The following is a 17,039-nucleotide window of genomic DNA, read 5'->3' as shown; positions in this document are numbered from 1 at the left end:
ACGTGAGCTGAACTCTCGTTTTAATATGGAAATACAATTATATTTGTAATTATTTTTCCCCCGAAAGAAACATTGAACATCTAGTCAAATCATATTGTAAAAGCAGGTGAACTGGTTCTGCTCTGGTGTTTTGCAGTGTTTTACACATTTGCATGTTATTTTTCCAAATTGAGTGTGAGACTGCATTGAAATCACTGACCCAGTTGATTGTGCAAATAGATGTAGATCTTTTACAGCTCTGCTGTTTATCAATGGTCCTTTTCAGGGTAAGACATTATCACCTAAATGCTCAGTATGAAAGAGCTGTGAACTTAACTCTGATGGCTCCAATCTACCACAAGTGTTCCTTTTATTTTCAAGCACCACAGAACATAATGCAGCCATTGTTTGAAATGTGTTCACATGTACACTACATTGGGAGAGGGTGTGGCATGCACAGGGGAGGACCAAGAGGTTAAATAGTCAAACAATGGAGCTGAATGTCAAGTGGCACTCCAGTCTCCTTTTCACGTCATTTAACACCTGGTTTACTTAACAAAAGGCACATCTCAACAGATGGTCCAGGTGTGTATGTGTGTGTGTGTGTGTGGTGGAGAGAAGGGGGGGGGGGGCCTTTGCTATTTTGTTCTCTATTGCTCCTCTATTGTTCCTCAAGATAGGAGGGAGGCCAATGACGTCAGAGGATTCCCAACAGGACCAACTCATTGAATACCCTACTCCAGAGGTTTCAAATTCATTCAATGGAGGGCATAGTGTCTGCAGGTTTTTGGTTTTTCCTAACCTGTTTTTCCTTGGAATTAAGGCCTAGACAAACAGGTGTGGGGAGTTACTAATTTGTGACCTTAATTCATCAGTCAAGTATAAGGGACAAGCGAAAACCCGCAGGCTTGGCTCTCCGGGAATGAGTTTGACACCTGTGCCCTACTCCATTGAAGTTGTGTCTAAAAAAACACTATTTTGCTCAAAATGTTATTGTTTTTTTACACTTTAGTGTGCTCACTTTACTATATTTATACTTGGGATATTGTGTTTCAACAGTACAATTTCAAAAATAGCTGGAGGACCTCTTTAAATACAAAGAGGAGGAGGAGAACATTGGGGATTTAGTTAATGAGCAGGTTATGGCAAATACAGCTTTCATCCTGAGGGTTCAATGTTCTCCTTTCTAAATAAAGCATAGACTACCACCTGCTGACTTTTACTACATTCAGAGTTCATATATTTTTGAACACTTCTATATTAATGTGGATGCTACCATGATAACGGATAATCATAGCCTCCCGAGTGGTAAAGCGGTCTAAGGTGCTGCATCTCAGTGCTAGAGGTGTCACTACAGACCCTGGTTTGATCCCAGGCTGTATCACAACCGGCCGTGATCGGAGTCCCATAGGTAGGCGCACAATTGGCCCAGCATCGTTAGAGTTTGGCTGGGGCAGGCCGTTATTGTGAATAAGAATTTGTTTTTATCTGACTTGCCTACTTAAATAAAGGTTAAATAAACATACATTTAAAAAAGGAATGAAAAATGGTGAGTGAGAAAGTTACAGAGGCGTAAATATTATACCCCCACCAAAATGCTAACCTCCCGTGTTACTCCCATGGTAAAGGTGAGAGGTTATCACATCTTGGGTTCATGATCTTTGTGCATCTGTTATTTTCTCACTCAGGTAAATGGAACTAAATACTCAACTTTTGACAAAATGTAATACACTCAAAGTAAATTTGTCCTAGTTGCCTAATAGACATATTCAAATGGGGGGACTAGATACATAAAGTGCATTCATTTCTAAATTGCATTCATGTAGCCTGATATAAAAAACATTTGATATCAAATCCAAAATGCTGGAGTATTGAGCCAAATGAAACGTTTTAGCTTCACTGTCCAAATGAATATGTAGGGATGTGTATGTCTCAGACTTAAGCTATATGCTGGTCATTAGCATGTCCATACCAGAATAATCTGTGTTGATGTGATGTTTCCTGTGGTGGAGATAAGGGAAGAGAGGAAGAAGAGGGCAGGTGAGAAGGGGTGGTGATAAAAACTAAAATGGCTCAGTAGGCTGATTCCCTTTCATTCATTCAATCCCACTGTAGTCCATTAAAAAGCCATTGGAGACTCTTTCAGCTGCCCATACATGGCTTGAATGGATAGAATTTGGTTAGTGATAAGAGAACTAGATTTGTTTAGTTGGTATAAGTAAAGTAAAATGCACTCTTATAAACTAGTTTTACCTCTTGAGGTTTGCAGAATCATATTTTTGGGAAAAATAAATACTTTAATTAGCATACCATCCGCGAAGTGGCTGGCTTTCTTTTTGTAATCCGTGATCATTAGGAGCCCCTGCCACATACGCCTCGTATCCGACCCGTTGGATTGCTCCTCTACTTTGTGCCTATGCTTGTGTTTCGCTATATTGGAGTGTGGATTCTGAATGGTTGGACCAACGCTGTGCAGACCTGACCACTGGAACTTTCCTTTTGAGTCTTTGTTTGCAGGCGGCGATAAGCAAAATGGCGTCGTTGTCAGATTTACTGAAAGGAGGACGAGAGACGGCCTTACCTGTTTCTAAAAGACATGTAGCGGTAGTCAAGCCTGCAATTTACACAGGTAGGACAGTCAATGTGTTGGTAATAATTCTGGAGCACGGACCTCAAATTACCTTTATAGTTTTCAAGATGTAGGATTTTCATAAGCAAAGTGTCATGATGATGTGGCAAGTGACACTTTACTTCTTGAAAGTCCAATATCTGCAAAACGTGACTGCTGACATGCAAAACATTTTGGGACTGTATCAACAGTGGTATAATGATAAAAAATACCAAAAGATAGTTTTTGCATGGAGTTTTCCTTTAATGTTGAGTTAGGCTATTTGTTTTAGTAGGCATACAGACAATATCATTGCGATAAAATCTATTTCAATATCTGCCCAAATACAAAAAAAGATCAGTGGACTAATGGAAAAAAATACCAAAATATCGTTTTTTTGTGGATTTTTCCTTGAATAAAGAACAAGTGTAGAACTAACATAAAATTATAATAATTGTCATCTTCCCGTCTTTATGACGCTGACGTTTTAGAGAATTTCAATATCACAAACGAAAAAATATCTTGTTATTCGGCTGCTTTTACTCCTTAGTATAGTGACAATGACACTTTTCTAGCGTTAGTATCGGCCTTTCCCCCCACACCTAATAATATCACATTGAGGGGTGCTGGCCACTGTCTGATGGCTATAGGTGAGAGACATATTAACAATATGAACAATCCATTACTAATTACCCATCTTTAATGGGAATGAAGACGTGGGCGGGGCAATCAATTGTGGGTGCAGTAGACTAATTATAATATCTAAACTGAAGTGGGTCTGGGTATGGTGTATAAAGTCCACTCTGGTGGGATCGAATTCAGACGAGTCTTCCTGCAGGAGAAGAGCCGTACGTGACCTGTAAAAACGAAGCGTGCGTAATTTACAATGGCGAAATGGGAAATGCGAATGGACGTTCTAAAATGTTTGGCGGTGCTTGAGCTGGATGACATGGATTCAGACGGAAGGGGGGAACTTGATGAGATGTATCAAGAGATCTATGATGATAAATATGGCATTTTTTCAGTAGATTCCGATTCTGACTGTGAGACGTATGGGATCCCTGCCAGGGTGCCAGCGGCACCACAACGCAAGCAGCAAAACTCCCGCAGTTGCTACAGTCAACATGGGCGCAAAAAAGCCCCTACGTTGCCCACTGTGGAGCCGTCACCAACTGAGATGGAGAGCGATAACAAGGGGGTGGACGGCACAGTTTGGGTGAAACAGCCTGTTGGTAACGCCACGGGTCGATTATTAACACAGAACGACACCAGAGTGGAATCAGGCCCTACACCATATGCAAAAGACAGAATCGACGGTGCCTACTCCAGCTTTCATTGTTTGTGTGACATGGAGATGTTGCAGCGCATCAGGGACTGTACTGTGGCTGAGGCGCACCGGGCGCAAGGAAAAAACACAACATGGGACTTGTCTGTGGAGGAATTGGAAGCATTCATTGCGGTCCTGTATGTCCGTGGGCTATACGGCAATAGACAAGCGTCTTTGGATGGCTACTGGTCATGTTTAAAATCAGATTTCTTTCGAGACACAATGCCAATGGACCGCTTCACAGAAATCATGCGGTACCTGCGTTTTGACACAAGAGAGATCAGACGCCCCCGGACAAATTCTAACAAATTCGCCGTGGTCTCAGAAGTTTGGAACGCGTTTGTACGGAACTGCGTTGCATGTTACAAGCCAGGGTTGAACATCACTGTTGAGGAGCAACGGTTCCTTACAAGTGGGGAGGTCATCAAGTTTTCGTTGACCGCTGACGTAGACAGCAAGTACGTGCTAAATGTCATTCCTCATGTCGTTCCTTATTCGTGGGAAGATGAATCTCAGAAGCCTGAAAATGTGGCATTGAAGCTTGTGGAACCTTACCTCGGTGCGGGGAGAAATGTCACTACGGACAAGTTCTGCACATCCCTGCCATTAGCAAATAAGTTGATTGCCAACAATACCAACTTGGTCGGGGCCGTGAGTCATTGCGGACGAGAGCTGCCTCCCGTGATGCGTAATCAGGCACAGACAAAGCTATACTCCACTACCGTGCTAAAGCATGACAAAGCAACCCTTACGGTTTACAGAAGTAACCCAAGAAAGAACGTCTGTATTCTGAGCACTATGCACCCGACTGTCGCCATCGGGAGCGACCGAACGAGAGAACCGGAGACCGTGACGTTCTATAATAGCAACAGGGTAGGTTTCACAGTACGATATTTTTTAAACATCATGCCATACACGTGTCATGCACTTGCAGACTACCAAATGGGTTGTTGTTTTTCATTTGGGGATGTAATGCTAATCAATTGTATTCTATCCCATAGGTTGACGTAAATAGGATGACAAGAGAGCGTACGGTGGAGGTTGTGACAGGGTTGGAGAAAGGAGGTTCACACCGCTGGCCCCTTGCGGTATTCTTCAACCTTCTTGACCTGGCTGCAATCAACGCATATGTTTTGTTCACGCAATGCACCGCTAAGACAGTGCCAAGGAGAGATTTCGTCATGGATCTGGCATTCGAGCTTCGCGAGAAGCACATGAGGGCCAGTGCGGCACCGCCTCCTCCCCTCCCACCCATCCAGGACACAGTCTGTGAAACGAAGACCCGGAGCAAGGTGCGCAGATCGACACGGAACAAGGCTCCTGAAAGCTGTGGGTAGTGCAACGGATTTGCTTGTGGGTCTTGCGCACGCAAATATCCAGAACAACAGAAGACGAGAGATGACTTCATGCGTTAGGCTAAAGGCGCATATCCCAAAGGCACAAGATACTGTCTCCAGTGAATTAACAACCGAGTCTGTGTTATAGCATGGATATATTGCCACTAATTCTCCTGTATGCATGTGATGTTTCAACATTGTGTTTTGCACCCTACCAATTGTGTTACAAATAAAATGCAGAAACTTGATAACGTTGTATTTTTTTTATTCAAAGAAAAAATTAAAACACAAGACAGGTTTTACACGAATTGTCTATTATCAATTGATAACCATTACATTTATGAGTTATGTAAAAAATGATGATTGTGACATTACCAAGTTTTGAATGCAGATGATTTGATAGTGGATAAGACATACTTTTGTAATGTCCAGCCAGTTAGAATTGTGTCATTACTAAAAGCAAGACAAGTGACTATAAAGTATTATGCCAACACGTGTAACCCCTGAAAAGTCGGGTGTTTTAGTGTACTCTAATTCCTCTTCAACGTTTAGTAAAATATACACTAAATGATTACACCCTATATTATCATACAGTAATTGATAAATATATAGGCTAGGCTATGACAAGAGTATGCTGCATGTGCAACAGCTATACCAGGGATTCTATGTTTTTTGGGGTATATAAAAACTGCTGGTAAAATGGCATATCGTTTTCTATTACTAAACTAGATATGCTGTTTACCTCAAGCATTTCATCATAATATGATAATTAAACTAGAAAGGTACTAGAAAACATGGCTTTGAATTGACAAGCGACATATGATGATCGATCTCTCTTATGTAGCCTATATTGTTTGTCTTTAATGAAAGCTAATTGGAATTTACACAGTCACTACATTCAGAAGTAACGTACCATCCCATTCCTATCAGGGCCTGGCCAATTTGATGTACGGTGCTTCTGACCGATTGTACGTCAATAGGAAAATATACAGTATATATATATCTTTTTTTTTTAATGGTATGATGCAATGCACCGCTAATCAAGATGCTTTCTTAACATACTTGCTTGCCCCTCCAAATAAAATATTTCAATATTTAAACAGAAAGAAGCATCAATCTCCGATAAAGGGCTGCAGGTAGCCTAGTGGTTAGAGTGTTGGACTAACAACCGAAAGGTTGCAAGATCGCAAGATCGAATCCCTGAGCTGACAAGGTACACATCTGTCGTTCTGCCCCAGTTAATCCACTGTTTTTAGGCCTGTAATTGAAAATAAGAAGTTGTACTTACTGACTTGGCTAGTTAAGAAAAATGAAGCATCTGAGTGAGAGCTAAACATTGTCCCTTTGTCTCTGTATGTGTAGCGCATGTATCTGATGTTGTCTGGGCCAAAAAGAGTATGGCATGTATTTTAACCAGACAGCATCAGATACATGGGCTGCATAAACTGAGTGTACAGTACAAAGCACCTTCCTGATATTGAGTTGCCCCCCCCCCCCCAACCTTTGCCATCAGAACAGCCTCAATTTGTCAGGGCATGGACTCTTCAAGTTGTCAAAAGTATTCCACAGGGATGCTGACCCATGTTGACTCCAAGCTTCCCACAGTTGTGTCAAGTTGTCTGGATGTCTTTGAGTGGTGGACCATTCTTGATACACACAGGAAACTGTTGAGTGTGAAAAACCCAGCAGCCCTGCAGTTTTTGACATCTGCATTGCTTGCTTTTTGGGGCCTTAGGCTGGGTTACTGTATAGCACTTTGTGACATCTGCTGATGTTAAAAGGGCTTTATAAATACATTTGATTTATTTATTTATTGACACAAACCATTGCGCCTGGCACCTACTACCATATCCCAGTCAAAAGCACTTAAATCTTTTGTCTTGCCCATTCACCCTCTGAAGTCACTTTAATAATTTTACCTACATGTACATATTATCTCAATTATCTCGACACCGGTGTCCCCGCACATTGACTCTGTACCGATATCCCCTGTATATAACCCCGCTATTTTTATTTACTGCTGCTCTTTAATTATTTGTTATTCTTATCTCTTACTTTTTAATTATTTTTTGGTTATTTTCTTTAAATTGCATTGTTGGTTTAACGGCTTGTAAGTAAGCATTTCACTTTAAGGTCTACACCTGTTCTATTCGGCGCATGTGACAAATACAATTTGATTTGATTTGAATGGCACACATACACAATCCATGTCTCAATTGTCTCACGGCTAAAAATCCTTCTTTAACATGTCACCTCCCATTCATCTACACTGATTGAAGTGGATTTAACAAGTGACATCAATAATGGATTATAGCTTTCACCTGGATCCACCTGGTTAGTCAATGTCATGGAAAGAGCTGATGTTCTTAATATTTTGTATACTCAGTGTATATCGGCATATAGTGAGTAAAAAATCAAATCCAATTTTTTTGGTCACATACACATGGTTAGCAGATGTTAGTGCGAGTGTAGCGAAATGCTGGTGCTTCTAGTTCCGAACATGCAGTAATATCTAACAAGTAATCTAACAATTTCACAACAACTACCTTAAACAGGGGCACAAACTCTGCAGTTGTTGAACCGATGTCTCTGAATATATCTCTTTCTGTAATGCTTTAATCAGTTAAAATACTTGACATCCAATGAGAGCAAAATTATACTTTTTTAAAACATGATTTTAAGCTCTACATCAGGGATCATCAGCTGCGGGACGATTTTTTTCATGAATGGATGGACACCGGGCCGGAAAATAATTACAAATAATTTGTAGAGTGCAAATTGACCACAAGAAGCCCAAACATGACACATTTCCATGCCCATACTGTGAGATGCTTAAGACAGCGCTACAGGGAGACAGGACGGACAGCTGATCGTCCTCGCAGTGGCAGACCACGTGTAACAACACCTGCACAGGATCGGTACATCCGAACATCACACCTGCGGTACAGGTACAGGATGGCAACAACAACTCCCTCCAAATCCCTCCATCAGTGCTCAGACTGTTCACAATAGGCTGAGAGAGGTTGGACTAAGGGCTTGTAGGCCTGTTGTAATGCAGGTCCTCATCAGATATCACCGGCAACAACGTTGTCTATGGGCACAAACCCACCGTCGCTGGACCAGACAGGACTGGGAAAAAGTGCTCTTCACTGACGAGTCGCAGTTTTGTCTCACCAGGGGTGATGGTCGGATTCACGTTTATTGTTGAAGGAATGAGCGTTACACCAAGGCCTGTACTCTGGAGTGGAATCGGTTTGGAGGTGGAGGGTCCGTCATGGTCTGTGGCGATGTGTCACAGCATCATCGGACTGAGCTTGTTGTCATTGCAGGCAATCTCAACGCTGTGCGTTACAGGGAAGACATCCTCCTCCCTCATGTGGTACCCTTCCTGCAGGCTCATCCTGACATGACCCTCTAGCAGGACAATGCCACCAGCCATGCTGCTCGTTCTGAGCATGATTTCCTCCAAGACAGGAATGTCAGTGTTCTGCCATGGCCAGCGAAGAGCCCGGATCTCAATCCCATTGAGCACGTCTGGGACCTGTTGGATCGGATGGTGAGGGCTAGGGCCATTCCCCCCAGAAATGTCCAGGAACTTGCAGGTGCCTTGGTGGAAGAGTTGGGTAACATCTCACAGCATGAACTGGCAAATCTGGTTCACGAGGAGCAGATGCACTGCAGTACTTAATGCAGCTGGTGGCCACACCAGATACTAACTGTTACTTTTGATTTTGACCCCCCCTTTGTTCAGGGACATAGTATTTAATTTCCAGCCATGTGCTGGTCATTAGCATGTCCATACCAGAATATTCTGTGTTGATGTGATGTTTCCTGTGGTGGAGATAAGGGAAGAGAGGAAGAAGAAAGTGCAGGGGGAGTTGAACAATCAAGTTCAAGTGAAGAATGGTTTCATATCCACTTCTAAATCCACTGTCAAAACATGTTCTGCAGTTGGTTGAGAAAAGGGTTAATGTGATTAATGATGAAATGACATTTGTCTCCATCCGGTTTAAGGTCAACCCTGTGACGTGAGCTGAACTCTCGTTTTAATATGGAAATACAATTATATTTGTAATTATTTTTCCCCCGAAAGAAACATTGAACATCTAGTCAAATCATATTGTAAAAGCAGGTGAACTGGTTCTGCTCTGGTGTTTTGCAGTGTTTTACACATTTGCATGTTATTTTTCCAAATTGAGTGTGAGACTGCATTGAAATCACTGACCCAGTTGATTGTGCAAATAGATGTAGATCTTTTACAGCTCTGCTGTTTATCAATGGTCCTTTTCAGGGTAAGACATTATCACCTAAATGCTCAGTATGAAAGAGCTGTGAACTTAACTCTGATGGCTCCAATCTACCACAAGTGTTCCTTTTATTTTCAAGCACCACAGAACATAATGCAGCCATTGTTTGAAATGTGTTCACATGTACACTACATTGGGAGAGGGTGTGGCATGCACAGGGGAGGACCAAGAGGTTAAATAGTCAAACAATGGAGCTGAATGTCAAGTGGCACTCCAGTCTCCTTTTCACGTCATTTAACACCTGGTTTACTTAACAAAAGGCACATCTCAACAGATGGTCCAGGTGTGTATGTGTGTGTGTGTGTGTGGTGGAGAGAAGGGGGGGGGGGGCCTTTGCTATTTTGTTCTCTATTGCTCCTCTATTGTTCCTCAAGATAGGAGGGAGGCCAATGACGTCAGAGGATTCCCAACAGGACCAACTCATTGAATACCCTACTCCAGAGGTTTCAAATTCATTCAATGGAGGGCATAGTGTCTGCAGGTTTTTGGTTTTTCCTAACCTGTTTTTCCTTGGAATTAAGGCCTAGACAAACAGGTGTGGGGAGTTACTAATTTGTGACCTTAATTCATCAGTCAAGTATAAGGGACAAGCGAAAACCCGCAGGCTTGGCTCTCCGGGAATGAGTTTGACACCTGTGCCCTACTCCATTGAAGTTGTGTCTAAAAAAACACTATTTTGCTCAAAATGTTATTGTTTTTTTACACTTTAGTGTGCTCACTTTACTATATTTATACTTGGGATATTGTGTTTCAACAGTACAATTTCAAAAATAGCTGGAGGACCTCTTTAAATACAAAGAGGAGGAGGAGAACATTGGGGATTTAGTTAATGAGCAGGTTATGGCAAATACAGCTTTCATCCTGAGGGTTCAATGTTCTCCTTTCTAAATAAAGCATAGACTACCACCTGCTGACTTTTACTACATTCAGAGTTCATATATTTTTGAACACTTCTATATTAATGTGGATGCTACCATGATAACGGATAATCATAGCCTCCCGAGTGGTAAAGCGGTCTAAGGTGCTGCATCTCAGTGCTAGAGGTGTCACTACAGACCCTGGTTTGATCCCAGGCTGTATCACAACCGGCCGTGATCGGAGTCCCATAGGTAGGCGCACAATTGGCCCAGCATCGTTAGAGTTTGGCTGGGGCAGGCCGTTATTGTGAATAAGAATTTGTTTTTATCTGACTTGCCTACTTAAATAAAGGTTAAATAAACATACATTTAAAAAAGGAATGAAAAATGGTGAGTGAGAAAGTTACAGAGGCGTAAATATTATACCCCCACCAAAATGCTAACCTCCCGTGTTACTCCCATGGTAAAGGTGAGAGGTTATCACATCTTGGGTTCATGATCTTTGTGCATCTGTTATTTTCTCACTCAGGTAAATGGAACTAAATACTCAACTTTTGACAAAATGTAATACACTCAAAGTAAATTTGTCCTAGTTGCCTAATAGACATATTCAAATGGGGGGACTAGATACATAAAGTGCATTCATTTCTAAATTGCATTCATGTAGCCTGATATAAAAAACATTTGATATCAAATCCAAAATGCTGGAGTATTGAGCCAAATGAAACGTTTTAGCTTCACTGTCCAAATGAATATGTAGGGATGTGTATGTCTCAGACTTAAGCTATATGCTGGTCATTAGCATGTCCATACCAGAATAATCTGTGTTGATGTGATGTTTCCTGTGGTGGAGATAAGGGAAGAGAGGAAGAAGAGGGCAGGTGAGAAGGGGTGGTGATAAAAACTAAAATGGCTCAGTAGGCTGATTCCCTTTCATTCATTCAATCCCACTGTAGTCCATTAAAAAGCCATTGGAGACTCTTTCAGCTGCCCATACATGGCTTGAATGGATAGAATTTGGTTAGTGATAAGAGAACTAGATTTGTTTAGTTGGTATAAGTAAAGTAAAATGCACTCTTATAAACTAGTTTTACCTCTTGAGGTTTGCAGAATCATATTTTTGGGAAAAATAAATACTTTAATTAGCATACCATCCGCGAAGTGGCTGGCTTTCTTTTTGTAATCCGTGATCATTAGGAGCCCCTGCCACATACGCCTCGTATCCGACCCGTTGGATTGCTCCTCTACTTTGTGCCTATGCTTGTGTTTCGCTATATTGGAGTGTGGATTCTGAATGGTTGGACCAACGCTGTGCAGACCTGACCACTGGAACTTTCCTTTTGAGTCTTTGTTTGCAGGCGGCGATAAGCAAAATGGCGTCGTTGTCAGATTTACTGAAAGGAGGACGAGAGACGGCCTTACCTGTTTCTAAAAGACATGTAGCGGTAGTCAAGCCTGCAATTTACACGGGTAGGACAGTCAATGTGTTGGTAATAATTCTGGAGCACGGACCTCAAATTACCTTTATAGTTTTCAAGATGTAGGATTTTCATAAGCAAAGTGTCATGATGATGTGGCAAGTGACACTTTACTTCTTGAAAGTCCAATATCTGCAAAACGTGACTGCTGACATGCAAAACATTTTGGGACTGTATCAACAGTGGTATAATGATAAAAAATACCAAAAGATAGTTTTTGCATGGAGTTTTCCTTTAATGTTGAGTTAGGCTATTTGTTTTAGTAGGCATACAGACAATATCATTGCGATAAAATCTATTTCAATATCTGCCCAAATACAAAAAAAAGATCAATGGACTAATGGAAAAAAATACCAAAATATCGTTTTTTTGTGGATTTTTCCTTGAATAAAGAACAAGTGTAGAACTAACATAAAATTATAATAATTGTCATCTTCCCGTCTTTATGACGCTGACGTTTTAGAGAATTTCAATATCACAAACGAAAAAATATCTTGTTATTCGGCTGCTTTTACTCCTTAGTATAGTGACAATGACACTTTTCTAGCGTTAGTATCGGCCTTTCCCCCCACACCTAATAATATCACATTGAGGGGTGCTGGCCACTGTCTGATGGCTATAGGTGAGAGACATATTAACAATATGAACAATCCATTACTAATTACCCATCTTTAATGGGAATGAAGACGTGGGCGGGGCAATCAATTGTGGGTGCAGTAGACTAATTATAATATCTAAACTGAAGTGGGTCTGGGTATGGTGTATAAAGTCCACTCTGGTGGGATCGAATTCAGACGAGTCTTCCTGCAGGAGAAGAGCCGTACGTGACCTGTAAAAACGAAGCGTGCGTAATTTACAATGGCGAAATGGGAAATGCGAATGGACGTTCTAAAATGTTTGGCGGTGCTTGAGCTGGATGACATGGATTCAGACGGAAGGGGGGAACTTGATGAGATGTATCAAGAGATCTATGATGATAAATATGGCATTTTTTCAGTAGATTCCGATTCTGACTGTGAGACGTATGGGATCCCTGCCAGGGTGCCAGCGGCACCACAACGCAAGCAGCAAAACTCCCGCAGTTGCTACAGTCAACATGGGCGCAAAAAAGCCCCTACGTTGCCCACTGTGGAGCCGTCACCAACTGAGATGGAGAGCGATAACAAGGGGGTGGACGGCACAGTTTGGGTGAAACAGCCTGTTGGTAACGCCACGGGTCGATTATTAACACAGAACGACACCAGAGTGGAATCAGGCCCTACACCATATGCAAAAGACAGAATCGACGGTGCCTACTCCAGCTTTCATTGTTTGTGTGACATGGAGATGTTGCAGCGCATCAGGGACTGTACTGTGGCTGAGGCGCACCGGGCGCAAGGAAAAAACACAACATGGGACTTGTCTGTGGAGGAATTGGAAGCATTCATTGCGGTCCTGTATGTCCGTGGGCTATACGGCAATAGACAAGCGTCTTTGGATGGCTACTGGTCATGTTTAAAATCAGATTTCTTTCGAGACACAATGCCAATGGACCGCTTCACAGAAATCATGCGGTACCTGCGTTTTGACACAAGAGAGATCAGACGCCCCCGGACAAATTCTAACAAATTCGCCGTGGTCTCAGAAGTTTGGAACGCGTTTGTACGGAACTGCGTTGCATGTTACAAGCCAGGGTTGAACATCACTGTTGAGGAGCAACGGTTCCTTACAAGTGGGGAGGTCATCAAGTTTTCGTTGACCGCTGACGTAGACAGCAAGTACGTGCTAAATGTCATTCCTCATGTCGTTCCTTATTCGTGGGAAGATGAATCTCAGAAGCCTGAAAATGTGGCATTGAAGCTTGTGGAACCTTACCTCGGTGCGGGGAGAAATGTCACTACGGACAAGTTCTGCACATCCCTGCCATTAGCAAATAAGTTGATTGCCAACAATACCAACTTGGTCGGGGCCGTGAGTCATTGCGGACGAGAGCTGCCTCCCGTGATGCGTAATCAGGCACAGACAAAGCTATACTCCACTACCGTGCTAAAGCATGACAAAGCAACCCTTACGGTTTACAGAAGTAACCCAAGAAAGAACGTCTGTATTCTGAGCACTATGCACCCGACTGTCGCCATCGGGAGCGACCGAACGAGAGAACCGGAGACCGTGACGTTCTATAATAGCAACAGGGTAGGTTTCACAGTACGATATTTTTTAAACATCATGCCATACACGTGTCATGCACTTGCAGACTACCAAATGGGTTGTTGTTTTTCATTTGGGGATGTAATGCTAATCAATTGTATTCTATCCCATAGGTTGACGTAAATAGGATGACAAGAGAGCGTACGGTGGAGGTTGTGACAGGGTTGGAGAAAGGAGGTTCACACCGCTGGCCCCTTGCGGTATTCTTCAACCTTCTTGACCTGGCTGCAATCAACGCATATGTTTTGTTCACGCAATGCACCGCTAAGACAGTGCCAAGGAGAGATTTCGTCATGGATCTGGCATTCGAGCTTCGCGAGAAGCACATGAGGGCCAGTGCGGCACCGCCTCCTCCCCTCCCACCCATCCAGGACACAGTCTGTGAAACGAAGACCCGGAGCAAGGTGCGCAGATCGACACGGAACAAGGCTCCTGAAAGCTGTGGGTAGTGCAACGGATTTGCTTGTGGGTCTTGCGCACGCAAATATCCAGAACAACAGAAGACGAGAGATGACTTCATGCGTTAGGCTAAAGGCGCATATCCCAAAGGCACAAGATACTGTCTCCAGTGAATTAACAACCGAGTCTGTGTTATAGCATGGATATATTGCCACTAATTCTCCTGTATGCATGTGATGTTTCAACATTGTGTTTTGCACCCTACCAATTGTGTTACAAATAAAATGCAGAAACTTGATAACGTTGTATTTTTTTTATTCAAAGAAAAAATTAAAAACACAAGACAGGTTTTACACGAATTGTCTATTATCAATTGATAACCATTACATTTATGAGTTATGTAAAAAATGATGATTGTGACATTACCAAGTTTTGAATGCAGATGATTTGATAGTGGATAAGACATACTTTTGTAATGTCCAGCCAGTTAGAATTGTGTCATTACTAAAAGCAAGACAAGTGACTATAAAGTATTATGCCAACACGTGTAACCCCTGAAAAGTCGGGTGTTTTAGTGTACTCTAATTCCTCTTCAACGTTTAGTAAAATATACACTAAATGATTACACCCTATATTATCATACAGTAATTGATAAATATATAGGCTAGGCTATGACAAGAGTATGCTGCATGTGCAACAGCTATACCAGGGATTCTATGTTTTTTGGGGTATATAAAAACTGCTGGTAAAATGGCATATCGTTTTCTATTACTAAACTAGATATGCTGTTTACCTCAAGCATTTCATCATAATATGATAATTAAACTAGAAAGGTACTAGAAAACATGGCTTTGAATTGACAAGCGACATATGATGATCGATCTCTCTTATGTAGCCTATATTGTTTGTCTTTAATGAAAGCTAATTGGAATTTACACAGTCACTACATTCAGAAGTAACGTACCATCCCATTCCTATCAGGGCCTGGCCAATTTGATGTACGGTGCTTCTGACCGATTGTACGTCAATAGGAAAATATACAGTATATATATATCTTTTTTTTTTAATGGTATGATGCAATGCACCGCTAATCAAGATGCTTTCTTAACATACTTGCTTGCCCCTCCAAATAAAATATTTCAATATTTAAACAGAAAGAAGCATCAATCTCCGATAAAGGGCTGCAGGTAGCCTAGTGGTTAGAGTGTTGGACTAACAACCGAAAGGTTGCAAGATCGCAAGATCGAATCCCTGAGCTGACAAGGTACACATCTGTCGTTCTGCCCCAGTTAATCCACTGTTTTTAGGCCTGTAATTGAAAATAAGAAGTTGTACTTACTGACTTGGCTAGTTAAGAAAAATGAAGCATCTGAGTGAGAGCTAAACATTGTCCCTTTGTCTCTGTATGTGTAGCGCATGTATCTGATGTTGTCTGGGCCAAAAAGAGTATGGCATGTATTTTAACCAGACAGCATCAGATACATGGGCTGCATAAACTGAGTGTACAGTACAAAGCACCTTCCTGATATTGAGTTGCCCCCCCCCCAACCTTTGCCATCAGAACAGCCTCAATTTGTCAGGGCATGGACTCTTCAAGTTGTCAAAAGTATTCCACAGGGATGCTGACCCATGTTGACTCCAAGCTTCCCACAGTTGTGTCAAGTTGTCTGGATGTCTTTGAGTGGTGGACCATTCTTGATACACACAGGAAACTGTTGAGTGTGAAAAACCCAGCAGCCCTGCAGTTTTTGACATCTGCATTGCTTGCTTTTTGGGGCCTTAGGCTGGGTTACTGTATAGCACTTTGTGACATCTGCTGATGTTAAAAGGGCTTTATAAATACATTTGATTTATTTATTTATTGACACAAACCATTGCGCCTGGCACCTACTACCATATCCCAGTCAAAAGCACTTAAATCTTTTGTCTTGCCCATTCACCCTCTGAAGTCACTTTAATAATTTTACCTACATGTACATATTATCTCAATTATCTCGACACCGGTGTCCCCGCACATTGACTCTGTACCGATATCCCCTGTATATAACCCCGCTATTTTTATTTACTGCTGCTCTTTAATTATTTGTTATTCTTATCTCTTACTTTTTAATTATTTTTTGGTTATTTTCTTTAAATTGCATTGTTGGTTTAACGGCTTGTAAGTAAGCATTTCACTTTAAGGTCTACACCTGTTCTATTCGGCGCATGTGACAAATACAATTTGATTTGATTTGAATGGCACACATACACAATCCATGTCTCAATTGTCTCACGGCTAAAAATCCTTCTTTAACATGTCACCTCCCATTCATCTACACTGATTGAAGTGGATTTAACAAGTGACATCAATAATGGATTATAGCTTTCACCTGGATCCACCTGGTTAGTCAATGTCATGGAAAGAGCTGATGTTCTTAATATTTTGTATACTCAGTGTATATCGGCATATAGTGAGTAAAAAATCAAATCCAATTTTTTTGGTCACATACACATGGTTAGCAGATGTTAGTGCGAGTGTAGCGAAATGCTGGTGCTTCTAGTTCCGAACATGCAGTAATAT

General features: G+C 41.7%; 2 protein-coding genes across 2 annotated transcripts; both read left to right on the top strand.

The window, feature by feature from the left end:
- The first annotated feature begins 3,315 nt into the window (after positions 1-3,315).
- On the top strand, positions 3,316-5,499 carry LOC139567183 (uncharacterized). Its single transcript, XM_071388686.1, has 2 exons — positions 3,316-4,787; positions 4,916-5,499. The coding sequence occupies exons 1-2, from the start codon at positions 3,474-3,476 to the stop codon at positions 5,249-5,251; spliced, it is 1,650 nt and encodes a 549-aa protein (XP_071244787.1). The 5' UTR covers positions 3,316-3,473; the 3' UTR covers positions 5,252-5,499.
- Positions 5,500-12,593: 7,094 nt separating this feature from the next.
- On the top strand, positions 12,594-14,777 carry LOC139567173 (uncharacterized). Its single transcript, XM_071388677.1, has 2 exons — positions 12,594-14,065; positions 14,194-14,777. The coding sequence occupies exons 1-2, from the start codon at positions 12,752-12,754 to the stop codon at positions 14,527-14,529; spliced, it is 1,650 nt and encodes a 549-aa protein (XP_071244778.1). The 5' UTR covers positions 12,594-12,751; the 3' UTR covers positions 14,530-14,777.
- Positions 14,778-17,039: the final 2,262 nt, after the last annotated feature.

Source organism: Salvelinus alpinus, chromosome 2, assembly GCF_045679555.1.
Source record: "Salvelinus alpinus chromosome 2, SLU_Salpinus.1, whole genome shotgun sequence".
In the NCBI taxonomy this organism is placed as follows: domain Eukaryota; kingdom Metazoa; phylum Chordata; class Actinopteri; order Salmoniformes; family Salmonidae; genus Salvelinus; species Salvelinus alpinus.
This window is presented reverse-complemented; position numbering and strand designations above follow the sequence as displayed.

Excerpts from the sequence above, each read along its gene's own strand:
- LOC139567183 (XM_071388686.1), top strand. The coding sequence starts at position 3,474 with ATGGCGAAATGGGAAATGCGAATGGACGTTCTAAAATGTTTGGCGGTG. Across the intron at positions 4,788-4,915 it reads CGTTCTATAATAGCAACAGG|GTTGACGTAAATAGGATGAC; the intron begins GTAGGTTTCACA and ends TCTATCCCATAG.
- LOC139567173 (XM_071388677.1), top strand. The coding sequence starts at position 12,752 with ATGGCGAAATGGGAAATGCGAATGGACGTTCTAAAATGTTTGGCGGTG. Across the intron at positions 14,066-14,193 it reads CGTTCTATAATAGCAACAGG|GTTGACGTAAATAGGATGAC; the intron begins GTAGGTTTCACA and ends TCTATCCCATAG.